This window comes from Bemisia tabaci, chromosome 7 (assembly GCF_918797505.1).
Source record: "Bemisia tabaci chromosome 7, PGI_BMITA_v3".
NCBI classification, from domain to species: domain Eukaryota; kingdom Metazoa; phylum Arthropoda; class Insecta; order Hemiptera; family Aleyrodidae; genus Bemisia; species Bemisia tabaci.
In genome coordinates, this window is record NC_092799.1 from 35,168,797 (window position 1) to 35,181,671 (window position 12,875).

The window sequence follows — 12,875 nt, forward strand, 5'->3', positions numbered from 1 at the left end:
AAGTGTTAACAAAATAGTTGGTAATTAAGGAGCTTGGAGGACAAGGCGTACTAGTGCAGTTTTTGCAATTTGGAGAAATACGCGTTTGAAGTTTCAAATGGATCCTTATGGCGGAAAGTTCAAACTAACTTTTTGATGCTTAAAAATTGGAATTTGGGAGTGAATTTTTCACATAAATATGCACTAATACTAGTTTTACTTAAAATCACTAATATCCCAATTGTTTTCAAAAGCCGTTGTTATGCGCCTTGTCCTTCAAGCCCCTCAAATCTACTCATTTTGTCTTTACCGTGGAAAATGTGTCCACTTTTCTATTTTCCCGTTCATTATTTGATACGGAGGCAGGGGGATGCATGTAGTAAGGAGACACCACTGCTTCTAACTTATCCATAAAAGTGCCTATCTGTGGAGAAATCGAGTGACACGTGCGTTGTTTCCAAAAAGCCGGAAATCTGATCATAGTACTTCTATTTTGCAGATATAGTCCTATTTTCCCTCAAACGGGTGTGGGCCCTACTCGCTTCTTATGATATCGTAGAACCAGCAGCAAATCACGTAACCTCGAATAAAATGGTTCCAACGACTCTGAACCAACGCCTGTCGCAGTCATAACCACAACGCACACACTCGCGTGGAAGGCGCGAAGCTTCAGGCATATGTGTATGTGTAAGTGTGCGGGTGATGCATGGCGGCGAATGAAAGATTCCGTGTTATCAGCCGCGGCTTTAAAGCTCTCGTTCCATTGAAAGCTCGCATCGTGATGAATTAGGCAGAATTTGTGTTAAACATCGCTTTCGCTTACCCCTTCCTACCCGCCGCGCAGCCAGATTTACGACCACCAGACAAAGTAAAAATTTTAGCCCCTGCAAGATTTGCTTCGTCTTCAAAAATTTGCGTAGAACACTCCGGTCGTGTTCCAAATAAGTCGAAAACTAATTGAAAATGAGAAATAGGTAAAAAATCACGTCACACATTGCGGCCGGCGCGGAGCTGGTGCGCACGGCACAAAACGCTTAGTCCCGCCTTACAAGACCGCAGGATACTTCATGCATTGCGCGTACAGCACGGTGTGCGCAACGCATGGTATAGCGCCTTACAAGTCTGCAGGATACTTCATGCATTGCGCGTTCAGCACGGTGCGCGCAACGCATGGTATAGCGCCTTACAAGTCTGCAGGATACTTCATGCATTGCGCGCTTGAGTCGTTGAAAAGTAGTATTCTCTTGGTGTCGAACCTGCCCCGGTGTACACCATTTCCGAACAGTGCACACCGCGAGCTTGCAATCCTAAGTTCGCAGGAGTGTAGAGATTTTGCAATCCTGTATGTTTCCTGGTGAAAATATAATTTACGATAGGAAATTCTTCATGGTGGAATGCTGTTACGTTCTATCGTCCGGAAAACGTTGAACTTAGCTAATTTCTACGGAGAGAAAGTGAACATTTTTTTTATCACAAATGTCTTAAACTTTCCAAGGAGATAAATTCTTAGTATCACATTTACACAAAATGAACTCTGGCAATCTAACCTAACTCCGGCAGTTTTCGAAAATCGTCTTAGGGACGCCTATGGCTAATATCGAAAAATTAGAGGGGGGGGGGGGGGAGCTCACTGCAATACCGCGATGGGCCGATCTGTTGGCGATTTCCCGGTCCGCCTCTAATGATTTCCTACTGTGTCTAGTTGGCATTGACCTATTCCACAGTGTTTCGAATTGATAAAAGGCTACTTTGTAGATACTCTGGAAGTATTTATCTTGGATCTAGAGTCGAGACACTTAAAAAAATTGAAAAGAAAAAATACCCTCTATTCAATCGGATTTTTGCTTAAATCAAAAAGGAAACCGCTTCAATTAAGACAATTGGCTTTCAATGTAAGCGAAAATGAGATTGAATCAAGAGGATTTATCCTTGCCAATTTTTTCAAGAGTCTGAACTCCGGATTCAAGAGGCTTTTTATTCTAGTGTAGATTTTTTGGATCGGAATTTTCCCTATGTTTAATGTCTTTCCTGTGAGTTATTTTAAGAATAGTTAGAGCTCTTTAAATATCCGTAGGAAAAAATCGAATTTTTCGAATGGCGTGAACAGATATCAACCAGATATCAAATTCAGCTGTCAGCATTGTCACCTACACGTTTCATCCATTTTTCGCCAATAGAGAAATAAGAGAAGAAGCCAAGAGGTGAATTTGGAAGATTTCGGATTTTGATGGAGTCAAATTTAATTATTTCATTTTTACAAACAGTATTCACAGAACACCGCTAGGAGAAGCCAGGAATCACAGAATCAAAGGACGAACAGGAAATTTCAGAACGAATGAAATCGGCATTTTCTGAAGCCTTAACGAACATTTTGAAAGGCTCGAATATGAGAGTAAACACATTTTGCTCGTGTAACGGAGCTTTAGCGATTGCCTCTTTCCCATATCCTTCCCTTTCTAAGCCTCAAAGTGGTGGTTTTACGTTCGACTCGAGAGTGGCTCAAAGGATACGATGCTTAAAGACCCTTAACATGTTGAGGGGTCGTGCCTATCACACTCACGGGGGTGTCAAAAGAAACACAAAGATTCAATTATACAACACACACGACGTTTTAAGCCTCTCTCTCCCCTCCCTCCCTATTTTCATGGAGGGAGTAACTTTCAAGAGTGTCATGTCACATGGTAAAAGCGGTGGCCTGACAAGAAGTTGTCGTAAGAAGAGAGCGACTTGCGTACTCCTCCCTCTCCTCTCTCCCCTTCCCTCCTTCTCCCTCCCTAATCCTAGTCCCTAGATAAACGTGCAGAATCTGTATTAGTTAATAAAAAAAGTAATATTACGGTGTATGACGGTTGGCGGTGTACGGAGATTAAGAAAGTATCAACGGCACCAGTGGCGTGGCGTGCTTTGCGATCTATCGATATTTCCCCATTTGAATCTGTGGTAAATAATCGATTATCAAGATGTTCGCTGCGAACACCAAACACCCTGTTTATCGATCCTTTTCCATAAGTTTAAATGGCATAACAATCTATATATCGCAAAGCACGCCACGCCACTCAACGGTACTACTATGAAACCACACATCCGTGACCAATTGTGACCGTTTACGCGGAGAGGGACTTTATTGTCGAACAACTCAAAATTGAGGGGGAAAAACACCAAGTGAAACTCAGCGCGCGATAAAATATTTCCGTTAAGTTGGCAACTTGCACTGTCGTGTACAATGCGAACCGGCAACTTTGCATGTTGTACAATTGTGCATACGCAAAGGCGTCAGGGGTGAGTAAATGAGGACCCACTACGAGCGAGGGTTGTGTTTCTGCGAATCGCATGGTGGAAGTGTGGAGGGGAAGGGGTCGGATTTGAATGATGACAAACGGAATCTTAGAAACTTAAATTACAAGGTAATTCGAGTCAACTCGTCGCTGCGAAAGTTGAGAGGTCGGAGAATAGATTGTTTCCCGCGTGGAACTTCGGAGTTAATGAAAATTAAAAATTTGCCCGCCTCCGGGTTTGCCACTTTGCTCGGCGTTCATCGAGGAATCGCTATTTAAACAAAATTCCAGGGGACTCTTCACCAAGAAGCAACTATGGAACGACATTTATACGGAAAAATATAATATTTCCTTTCTGTTTCCCCGTTGTGCATACAGGATTATTCAAAAGTCACGCACCACTGGCCATGAGTGGAGTGGCCAAGTGAAATTTTTGAGTTACCTCCAGCCCCGCTCCCCCCGAGGGGATCAAAAACTGGAATGTACCTAAAAAAGTCAACCCCCCCCCCCCCCGATATGAGGAAAAGCGTCTTAAACCGCAAATCAATATCATAATTAGAACTAAAGTTAAGGCCAGTGGTGAGTGACTTTTGAATAACCCTGTATACATGAAAGTCACTCTTGCAACGTACTCCGGCTTCCTGCGACATCCAGACGCCACATCGTCACTTTCGGCCAATATATCTCAAGCGCCAAGCGACGTTTCAAAATTTCCGCCGCCATTTTATGTTTTTACAGAGAAATCGTTGGTTGAATCTGTTTGATAACTTCACTGAATTTTATCGGCAGCCCAAAGAAAATTCAGTGAAATTTTCGGACAGCTTCGTTGAGCATTTATGAGCAATTTCTCGGTAAAAAAATAAAATGGCCGTGGAAATTTTTAACTGTCGCATGGCACTTGTGATACTTTGGCCGGAAGGTGACGACATGTGCCTATCTTTCCAAATATTACCAGACAAAATGTCAACGCATCATCTCTTCGTCAACGCCCTGCCGCCATCCCTTCATGGGACGTCCCCGTCGCATTTTTCCAGGTGACACCCAATTCAAAAGTTGTTCGGGCAGCCTCTTCTCCGACACTATTCACACATGCCCATACCACACCAACGGCCTAGACATGTCTTCGTTCGCGAGGTCACTTTTAACCTTCATTACCCGGCGAATTCTTTAATTACGGACACGGTCCCGTCTCGACATGCTGAAAAGTCCATTTGCGAACGCAAGATATGTCGAAGGCAACTGAAGTGGATTTTTGAATTAATTCCCCATTGTAATTTTGGAAAAATAGTAAATATTGGCGATTTCAGTGAGGAATTTCCGACTGTGTCAAGCATTATGAGCTGCGGTGAAAATTATCTGAATTTGATGGATCTTCGGTAAACTTATCATGTAGTAAAATGCAGTAAGTTCCTTAAATTTTCCTAACGATCTTGCTTCATCTTAAAGTCAGGTCGATTAGAAGCAAATTCCTTCCGTAACAATTACGGAGGGGATTATGATTCACGGACTTATTATAGCATAGGTTCGTTTGGGCTAGCCCTTGATGACCCTTCTGAGGCAAACTTTATCTGTGCTTCTCTCAAATTCGCGATTTATCGTTCTCTTGCTTTGAAATGTTTCCGAAGTTTTAATTAATAGAACTTTTGGGTTTTCTGTACGCAAAATGATGGATAGAGACTCGACTGAATAAGTCAGTTTGAGCAATTTTTTTAGCATAGATGGATCCAGTCACCTCGAACGGGGGTGCGTAAGGGGGGTTCGGGGTGCTCCCCAGAAAATTTTCAAAATTGTAAAGTATCTAACATGAAGTTCGGGTTAATTTCGTCATAAATAAGTACCGAACATAAGCGTCCTGTCTTCTTCTTTATTCCTTTCATGCCTTCTCTTTTTCTTCATTTTTTCTTCTTCGCTATATTTTAGGGCGAACGGAAGGGGGGCCTACGCCCCCTACGCCGCCCTCGCACGGAGCAGAAAACTTCCTGCATGGGACCCGAAGTTAAGGTAATATAGATCTTTGAAGTTTTCGGATCACGCATTCGAAAACTTGAGGTCCAGCTGCCGAAGTTCAGGTCAGACTCTAACCCGGACCTAACTCGAGGTCTTACATGAAGCATTCCAGTACATACCGAAGTACTGTAGATGTCTGACCCAAACTTCGGCAGCTGGACCTCAAGTTTTCGGATGCATGATCCAAAAACTTCAGAGATCCATATGACCTCAACTTCGGGTCCCATGCACAAAGTTTTTTTTTTCTCCGTGTGGATCGACCTATGTACACGAAGGAAAAATATAAACTTCGTGCGTGGGACCCGAAGTTGTGGTTATATGGATCTCTGAAGTTTTCTGATCACGCATGCGAAAACTTGAGGTCGAGCTGCCGAAGTTCGGGTCAGACATCGAGGCACTTCGGTATGTACCGGAGAACTTCAGATGTGTGACCCGAACCATTTATCGAAGTACTTCAGATGTCTGACCTGAACTTCGGCAACTGGACCTCAAGTTTTTAGGTACGTGATCCGGCAACTTCAGAGATCCATATGGCCTCAACTTCGGGTCCCACGAACGAAGTTTTTTTCTCCTTGTAGGTAATTTTCGATTTAGTTTTCTGATTGCGCGGCAACCCGGTGAAGAAAACAAAGGTGCTCCGGCACAAGGGACCCGTGTTTCGACGAAGGGTCCCGAAGGGGTTCGGGTGTTAGCAGCACAAGGGGGAGGCTCAGAGGGAGCGAATTTACCGAAGAGGAGCAAGCTCGAGCAAAAATCAAAGTTTCCCAGTCAATTTCGGGCGGGACGCGCAAGTTCATGAAGACACAGGAAACCCACAGTGCCAGATTCCTTGTTTAAATTGCCCTCCCCGGGTTGATTTATCCGGTGGAGGTGGGCGCGGAGTCTCGCGGAGGTCGCTATATCTGGGAACCGCGAAAGGGAGAAGTCTCCGGTTTGGATTGTTAACCAGTACAGTTGAAAAGCGCCCGAACAAAAGAAACTCCACCGCTCGACTCTTCCTTTCAAGAGGGCCGAGCTGTTGCCATTTTCTCAGGCTCCTGAAATCAAGTTACATGCTCTCATGCTCAGACATTTCGTCACTGAAAGTCGAGAACCCAAGTAGCAGTGATCGCGATATATAGCGATTTTTTCGGTTCACTGGGAAAAAAAAAAAACACATTGGATCTAGAGTCCAGACTCTTGAAAACATTGACAAGAAAAAATACTCTTGATTCAATCGGATTTTTGCTTGAATCAAAACGTAATCCGCTTAAATAAAGAGGTTTGGTTCTTGATTTAAGCTAGATTCTGATTGAATCAAGAGTACTTTTTCTTGTCGATGTTTTTAAGAGTCTGGACTCTAGATCCAATGTGTTTTTTCCCAGTGTTGGTTGTTGCAATTATATCGGTGACAATATGTCCAGATATTATCGCATTAAAAATTGCGGTATATGGCGATTAAATCTCTACACATCGCAATTTTTGGTTCGATAAAATCGTGATCAAAATTTTTGTCGATAAAATTGAGAATAAATCGCCATTTATCGCGATTTGTATTTCGAAAATATCGCGATAGATTTTCGGGCGATAAAAGTGCGCTTCTATCATGATAAGATTGAGGATAATCGCTCATCTGTTGATAATCCTTCCGCAGGCCCGCCACAAGGGGGGGGGGGGATACTGGGTCCCTGGTACCGGGGCCCGTGTTACCCGTGAAAAACCGCTACGAATTCACATGCAACCCTTGTTTCGTAAGAAAAAGTGAAAAATTTACCCTAAAAATTTCGCAAAAGGTGAATAGATTTTCAGAAATACGCTGGGGCACTGTAGAATTCTTCTTAAATTTTCAATTCAATAAAATTCTAGCTGGAGCGCACTTCAGCTATGCATTCACCACTGCAAAAATTTCAGAGGAAATCGACAAGCCCAGCGTGCATGGAGGCTATTTCAATTGTAATCTTCTGTCACATTCTTACGGCGCAATGATACAACTATATGAACTCTTCGGAATGCGTGAGGTATCACGCCGCATTTGAAGGCGTTTTCAAAACAGCCAAGTTCCGATACCCGGGTTATCGTTTTGCAAAGTTCTTATTATTATGTTTTATTTCCTACCATTTATTTGTTTTCAATCCTCCTATAAAAACTACTCATTCGCTGAATACACTTCCGGCTCGAGCGCATTTTAGCTATGCATTCACGACTACTAAATTGTCAACGGAAATCGTCAAGACTAGCGTGTATGAAGGCTATTTCGATTGTAATCTGCCGTCGCATTCTTACGGCGCAATGATACAACTATATGAACTCTTCGGAATGCGTGAGGTATCACGCCGCATTTGAAGGCGTTTTCAAGACAGCCAAGTTCCGATACCCGGATTATCGTTTTGCATAGTTCAAATTATTTTGTTATATTCCGTGCCACTCGTTTATTTTTATTCCTCGTAGAAAAACCACCCATTTGTAAATAAAATTCTAGCTGGAAGGCATTTCAGCTATGCATTCACCACTGCAAAAATGTCAAAGGAAATTGACATGCCCAGCGTGTATGGAGGCTATTTCAATTGTAATCTTCTCGATTTACGACCTGGCAGATTTTTTGGCGCATTGTATTTTTTCGGAGAAAAAATAATTTATGTTATTTATTAGGATTTTAATGGATTTTTCCTCATGCCAAAATATACCATGAAACTTTTAAACGATAAAATTCATTTTTCATATTCCCCTTTAAAGAAAATATTAACAAGATCAAAGTTTTGAAAACGTCACAAGTGAGGGGTGTGTATTTTTGAATTTCAAAATGGTTGTTTCATAGAGCGAAACTGTATTGTACATTGTAAAAGTGGTTCAGAATGAGAAAGTAACACTGTGACACAATGGTTTGAATGAGGAATAACACTGTGGTACAATGGTTTTCCATAATCCATAATACTCTCTCAGGGATATGATTTCTGAACTTCCTGTCGTGTGAATCATTGTCGGCGTATAATTTTTAAGATGGAACATGCAAAAGAATTGTTTTCGTATAGTGTTCAGCGCCTCATTCCCCTGAAGAGTGTTCGATTTTACTTTATTTAAGAGTGGTAAAAAAATCATAGAACAACTATGTCCAAGTTTTGCTAGAGATTAATGGATTCCAAATCCGATGGGAGCACCCGAAAGAAATAGTATATTTATCTCTGATTGTCACGTTATGAACAAATTTATGCTTTATTTTCAATACATGCTTTCATAATGCTACACAAAATTTTTCTGAAAAGTTTCCGCGAAGTTACCTAAATTTCAAATAAAAGGGTCGAAAATTTCGACGCAATATTTTTGTTCGTTATATTTTTTTTAATGTAATCAAAAATAACTAGGGGAACGTGAAAGTAAAAATTAAATACCATCGAAGTGTCTCAATCATTATAACGAGGATACATATTTTCCCTTTAATTATGCTAAAAACTGGAGCAGAGAGTCAAAAATGATGATACGCAATCCTACAGTCTTGTAGACGCTAATATGCGTTTCACGCCAACTGACCGACTGCCCTGCGTTTGGAGCAATGCGAGAAGTATCCATGCAGTCACGTAAGCGCCAATATGGGCTGTGCGCTGACCGCACTGTTTTGTGCGATGTGTGAAGTATTCCTGAAGTTTTGCAGGCGCTAATATACGTTTAACGACGGCCGCACTGTGTTCGGCGTGATTATTCGAACTCGCGTGAGAACAATCGTGGCATCGAATAACAGAAAGGCCTATGTTTTGTTTTGACACCGTACGAGCATTCCAACGTTGCCTTGTTTCTCCAGATTAAATGTTTTCTCCGAGAAATGTTAGGAAAGTTCTTTAAACCCACGACCATTGTTCAATCTTTTCACTTCCATTTTTCATCAGAAGGTAAAACATCGATGACTTGTCAACAAATTAATCTAAATTAGCGTTAACATAAAGATGCGTCTATTTTCCAACTATTTCCTGTTTTGCCAAACTTCTACTTTAAATTAACTTCATTTTAAATTCGAGCATTCCTGTAGCAGATGTTGCCGTATAGTTCTGTTGAAAGGAACTTTACAAAAATGAATAGAAGGAGGAAAGAAACCAAGAAGCGCACTATCTTTGGTTTTAACCCATTTGAACATCAATCCGTCAGAGTCAAATACGTTCAATTTTGCATGTCTGGTTGCGCGCACACGATGCTGCAACACAGTAAAACACAATATATAAAAGAAGAAATTAAACTGCTTTGGAATTCATTAAATTTGACACGGATCCACCTTAATATCTATTAAACACACAGTATATTTTCCTGTAAAACATTTTTTTTTCATCAATATAAATGAGAATAATCCATGCGGAGTGTGCAAACATGAGTGTGCAATCACGAGTTGAAAAACGCTGACTCCGCGAGTTTAAATATTGAGCCAAACAGAGCGGAGCGGCGTGATGCCAGCGCGACACACGGATTGGCGCCTACAAACCTAACAGGGATACTTCACGCATTGCGCAATGCGTGAAGTATCCCTGTTAGGTTTGTAGGCGCCAATGCGCGTTAGGGTTTCTATTCGCGCAATCCGATATATTTTCTTCAACCTTCCGCGCAATCCTGGATTACCGGATCAACTTATTTGACGACACCCCGTGTATGAGGAAAACATGTAAAACCTTGTAAGTGTTTGAAAACTAAGGATGATTAAGAGTTTTTTCTTCTTTTCACAATTTTCACGTTGTCTTTTACACTGAAAGAAAATTCTCGGCGTTTTTACCACGGTTGGTACCTTTACCATCTCACTTTTTTTTACCAATTATTGGTAACTTTACCAAGACAGACTGGTAAGCTTACCTAAAAACCGGTATTTTTACTGTTTTTTCAGGTAAGAATACCACTTTTATTGGTAATAAATTCCCGGTAACTTTGCCATTTCATCTCGGTAATTCTACCACAGTCGATAAAAAATATTGGCGTTTTTACCAAGATCCAGTAAAATTACCGAGAAAGTTCAATAATTTTACCGAGATTTCTCGGTGAACTTACCGATTCCATAAATGGTAATTTTACCAAGAAAAAACTGGGATCAAATAGAACCCTGAATTCTTGGCAATTTTACCCTTTTCTTAGTAAATACACCGAAATTTTTTTTCAGTGGAGAGTTTTTTCTTCTTTTTACAATTTTCACGTTGTCTTTTACCGGCTATCTTTTAGTGAAAAATTCGGTATGTTATGTTGCAGGCATCACGGTGGGCGTCGGGTGTCTGCTGCTGTTGCTGAACCTGGTGATCTTCGCCGGGATCTACTACCAACGGAAGCGGCGGAAAAGGCGGCGGGACTGCTCCTCGGAGAGCTTTAACAGCATCGCCCTCACCGTCTCCTCGAAGATGACGTCATACATGAGCGAGCCCAAGAGCCCGACCATCCCGGAACCACCGCCGCCGCCCAAACAGCTGCCCCCCACCAAAAGTGCCCTAGCCCCAATCTCCATCCCGGTCCCCACCCCGTGTCCCCCGGTGCGGACCTGCAGCAGCCTCTCTGTAGCCCCCGGCCCAGGACCCGCTCAGGGACCCGGGCCCCCGCCCACCGTCGTCAAAAAACGAGTCCAGATTCAGGAGATATCCGTTTGATAATTCGCTCCTAATGCAGATAGAAAGTCGGAGCTTGGTTGAAAAGATTATCTCGGCAGTCAAGGGTTAATAAGACAAAATGTCATAAAATTAAGAAAAAAAAATACAAAAAATTAAAATTACGAAAACAAAATTTTGCCAAGTTGGAAAATTTTAAGGTAGGTTCGTGCCTACCTTAAAGTTTGTCGAAATCGTATTTCTCCCTGCATTTTGTGCTTTTTGAGTGGCAAATCATTGCAATCCTTTGAGAAAGTCTAAAATTATTCTGTTGGATCTACTCGAGATTCGGTAAAATTGTCCCTTTTTTATGCTATAACGAGGATCCACTGACTCCAATGGCGTGGCGTGAATGGTCGATTATCGATATTCCGCCATTTGAAGCTATAGTAAAGAATCGAATATCAAGGTGTTCGTTGCGAACACCTTGATCGATCCTTTTCAATAGATTTAAATGGCAGATCAATCGACATATCAAAAAGCACGCCACGTCACTGGAACGACTATGAATACGCCCCAAAAAATAAAGTGGTTTTCTTTCAATTTGCGACCCCGCCTGTTGATGGTGCGCTTATCGGACGGACCTCGCTGAAAGCTCATATTTGTTCAAACCGCCAGGCAATCTTTATCGGTTGTAGTATATCAGAAAGTTACCTGGTTTTAAATTATTGACTAACTGTGTCGATAGTATTTTCTTTGTAGATAGAATACTTTTGGTACATTTTTACAAGCTATAATTGCATATATTGTAAATTGTAGAGAATTCTATAAAGGTAGGTATATGAATTTATTTACAGTGCTGACGAATTTACGGAGGGCACCTCGAGAAAAAATCAATTGAAATTTGTTGATAGTGACTTAAAATGTCCGAGGCACTGAATTGACTTTGAGCTGAAGTTGTACAAACTGTATTTCTTTAATTTTGAAAAAAATATTTATTTCCTATGTACTCTTCTCATTTGACAACCATCAGGACTGATTCCGTGATGATATGAATTTCCTGTTTTCCCACGTTTAAAAGGCTGTAAAAGAGGAGATATTGTAGGTACTGCTAGCATTTTTCATGCGAGAGAGATCAGCTTTTCTATCCGACGAATGACGGACAGCGACGAAGATCGACTGCACTATACAGCACGGTGGTCTTGAAGCAAACCAAATGCGAAAAAAATGTACCCAAAAACGGTTTGCAGGGTTCGAGTCTCCGGTGCGTGTGGACTCAAAATCGCAAAAAATCAAAATCTTGGCTGATCCTAATTTTGAGGTATCGTAATTTCACATTTTCATAGTAAATGCAAGTTTTCTACTGATTTTGGTTCGTTTTTTTATTTACTTGACCATTGGATCGGTCCACGTTTTTATGTTTCGTTCGATTCATGTCGATCAAATACATACCCTCTTGTCACATGCAGACTGCCCATCATATTCTTTTTCTTTTTTAACTGCACAATTCGCCTTCATCTGCGTCTGCAGCAATTGTTAAAGAATATGTTGTGCTTGCTGATTTTAGCTCATTACATACTCGACTCTCTGAAGGCGTTTTGTGTGCGCAATTTGTCGGAGCACGAACTAAGTAGGGATTCAGCGATTCGTTCGATTCGACAGGGTGCTCTACTTTCGCAGGTAATCGGAGAGGACTGGAATTCTTCAAATTACGTCTTAAAAAAAGTCTACGTTTGTGACAGACCTAAACATTATGAAATTCGGGCTTACTTCTGTTGAGTTCGCTTTCATGACAATTCGGGAATACATATGGGAAAATTGTGAATTTTAATAATTGATGATAAACAATTTTGCAGCCCTAAAATGTTAAGTAAGTATCTCCTCTTTTGCTATGGCAAACTTTGTCTATCAAACGATTATGAGGAAACATAGGTACAGCTTAGGCAATTCGCCCTGTTAGATAATTTGTTACTGCTTCACATGCAGCTGAGTTTGAAAAATGATTGGTTGTAATGTACCTTTGAAATTGTTTTTATGTATAAAAATCTGTTATGATTTCATTAAACCGTGTCAAAATTATCAAAATGTGTTCTAAATT

The 12,875-nt window shown here is 41.2% G+C and overlaps 1 protein-coding gene across 2 annotated transcripts in view; it reads left to right on the plus strand.

Moving 5' to 3' along the window:
- The window catches only part of LOC109032141 (neuroligin-4, X-linked), a 552,408-nt gene extending 539,533 nt beyond the window's left edge, over nt 1-12,875 (plus strand). For both annotated transcript variants that reach the window (XM_019044117.2, XM_072302671.1), the window contains one exon: nt 10,452-12,875. In XM_019044117.2, the coding sequence (XP_018899662.2) occupies nt 10,452-10,840 (389 nt within the window). In that variant the 3' untranslated portion in view covers nt 10,841-12,875. The remainder of the gene's footprint in view (nt 1-10,451) is intronic.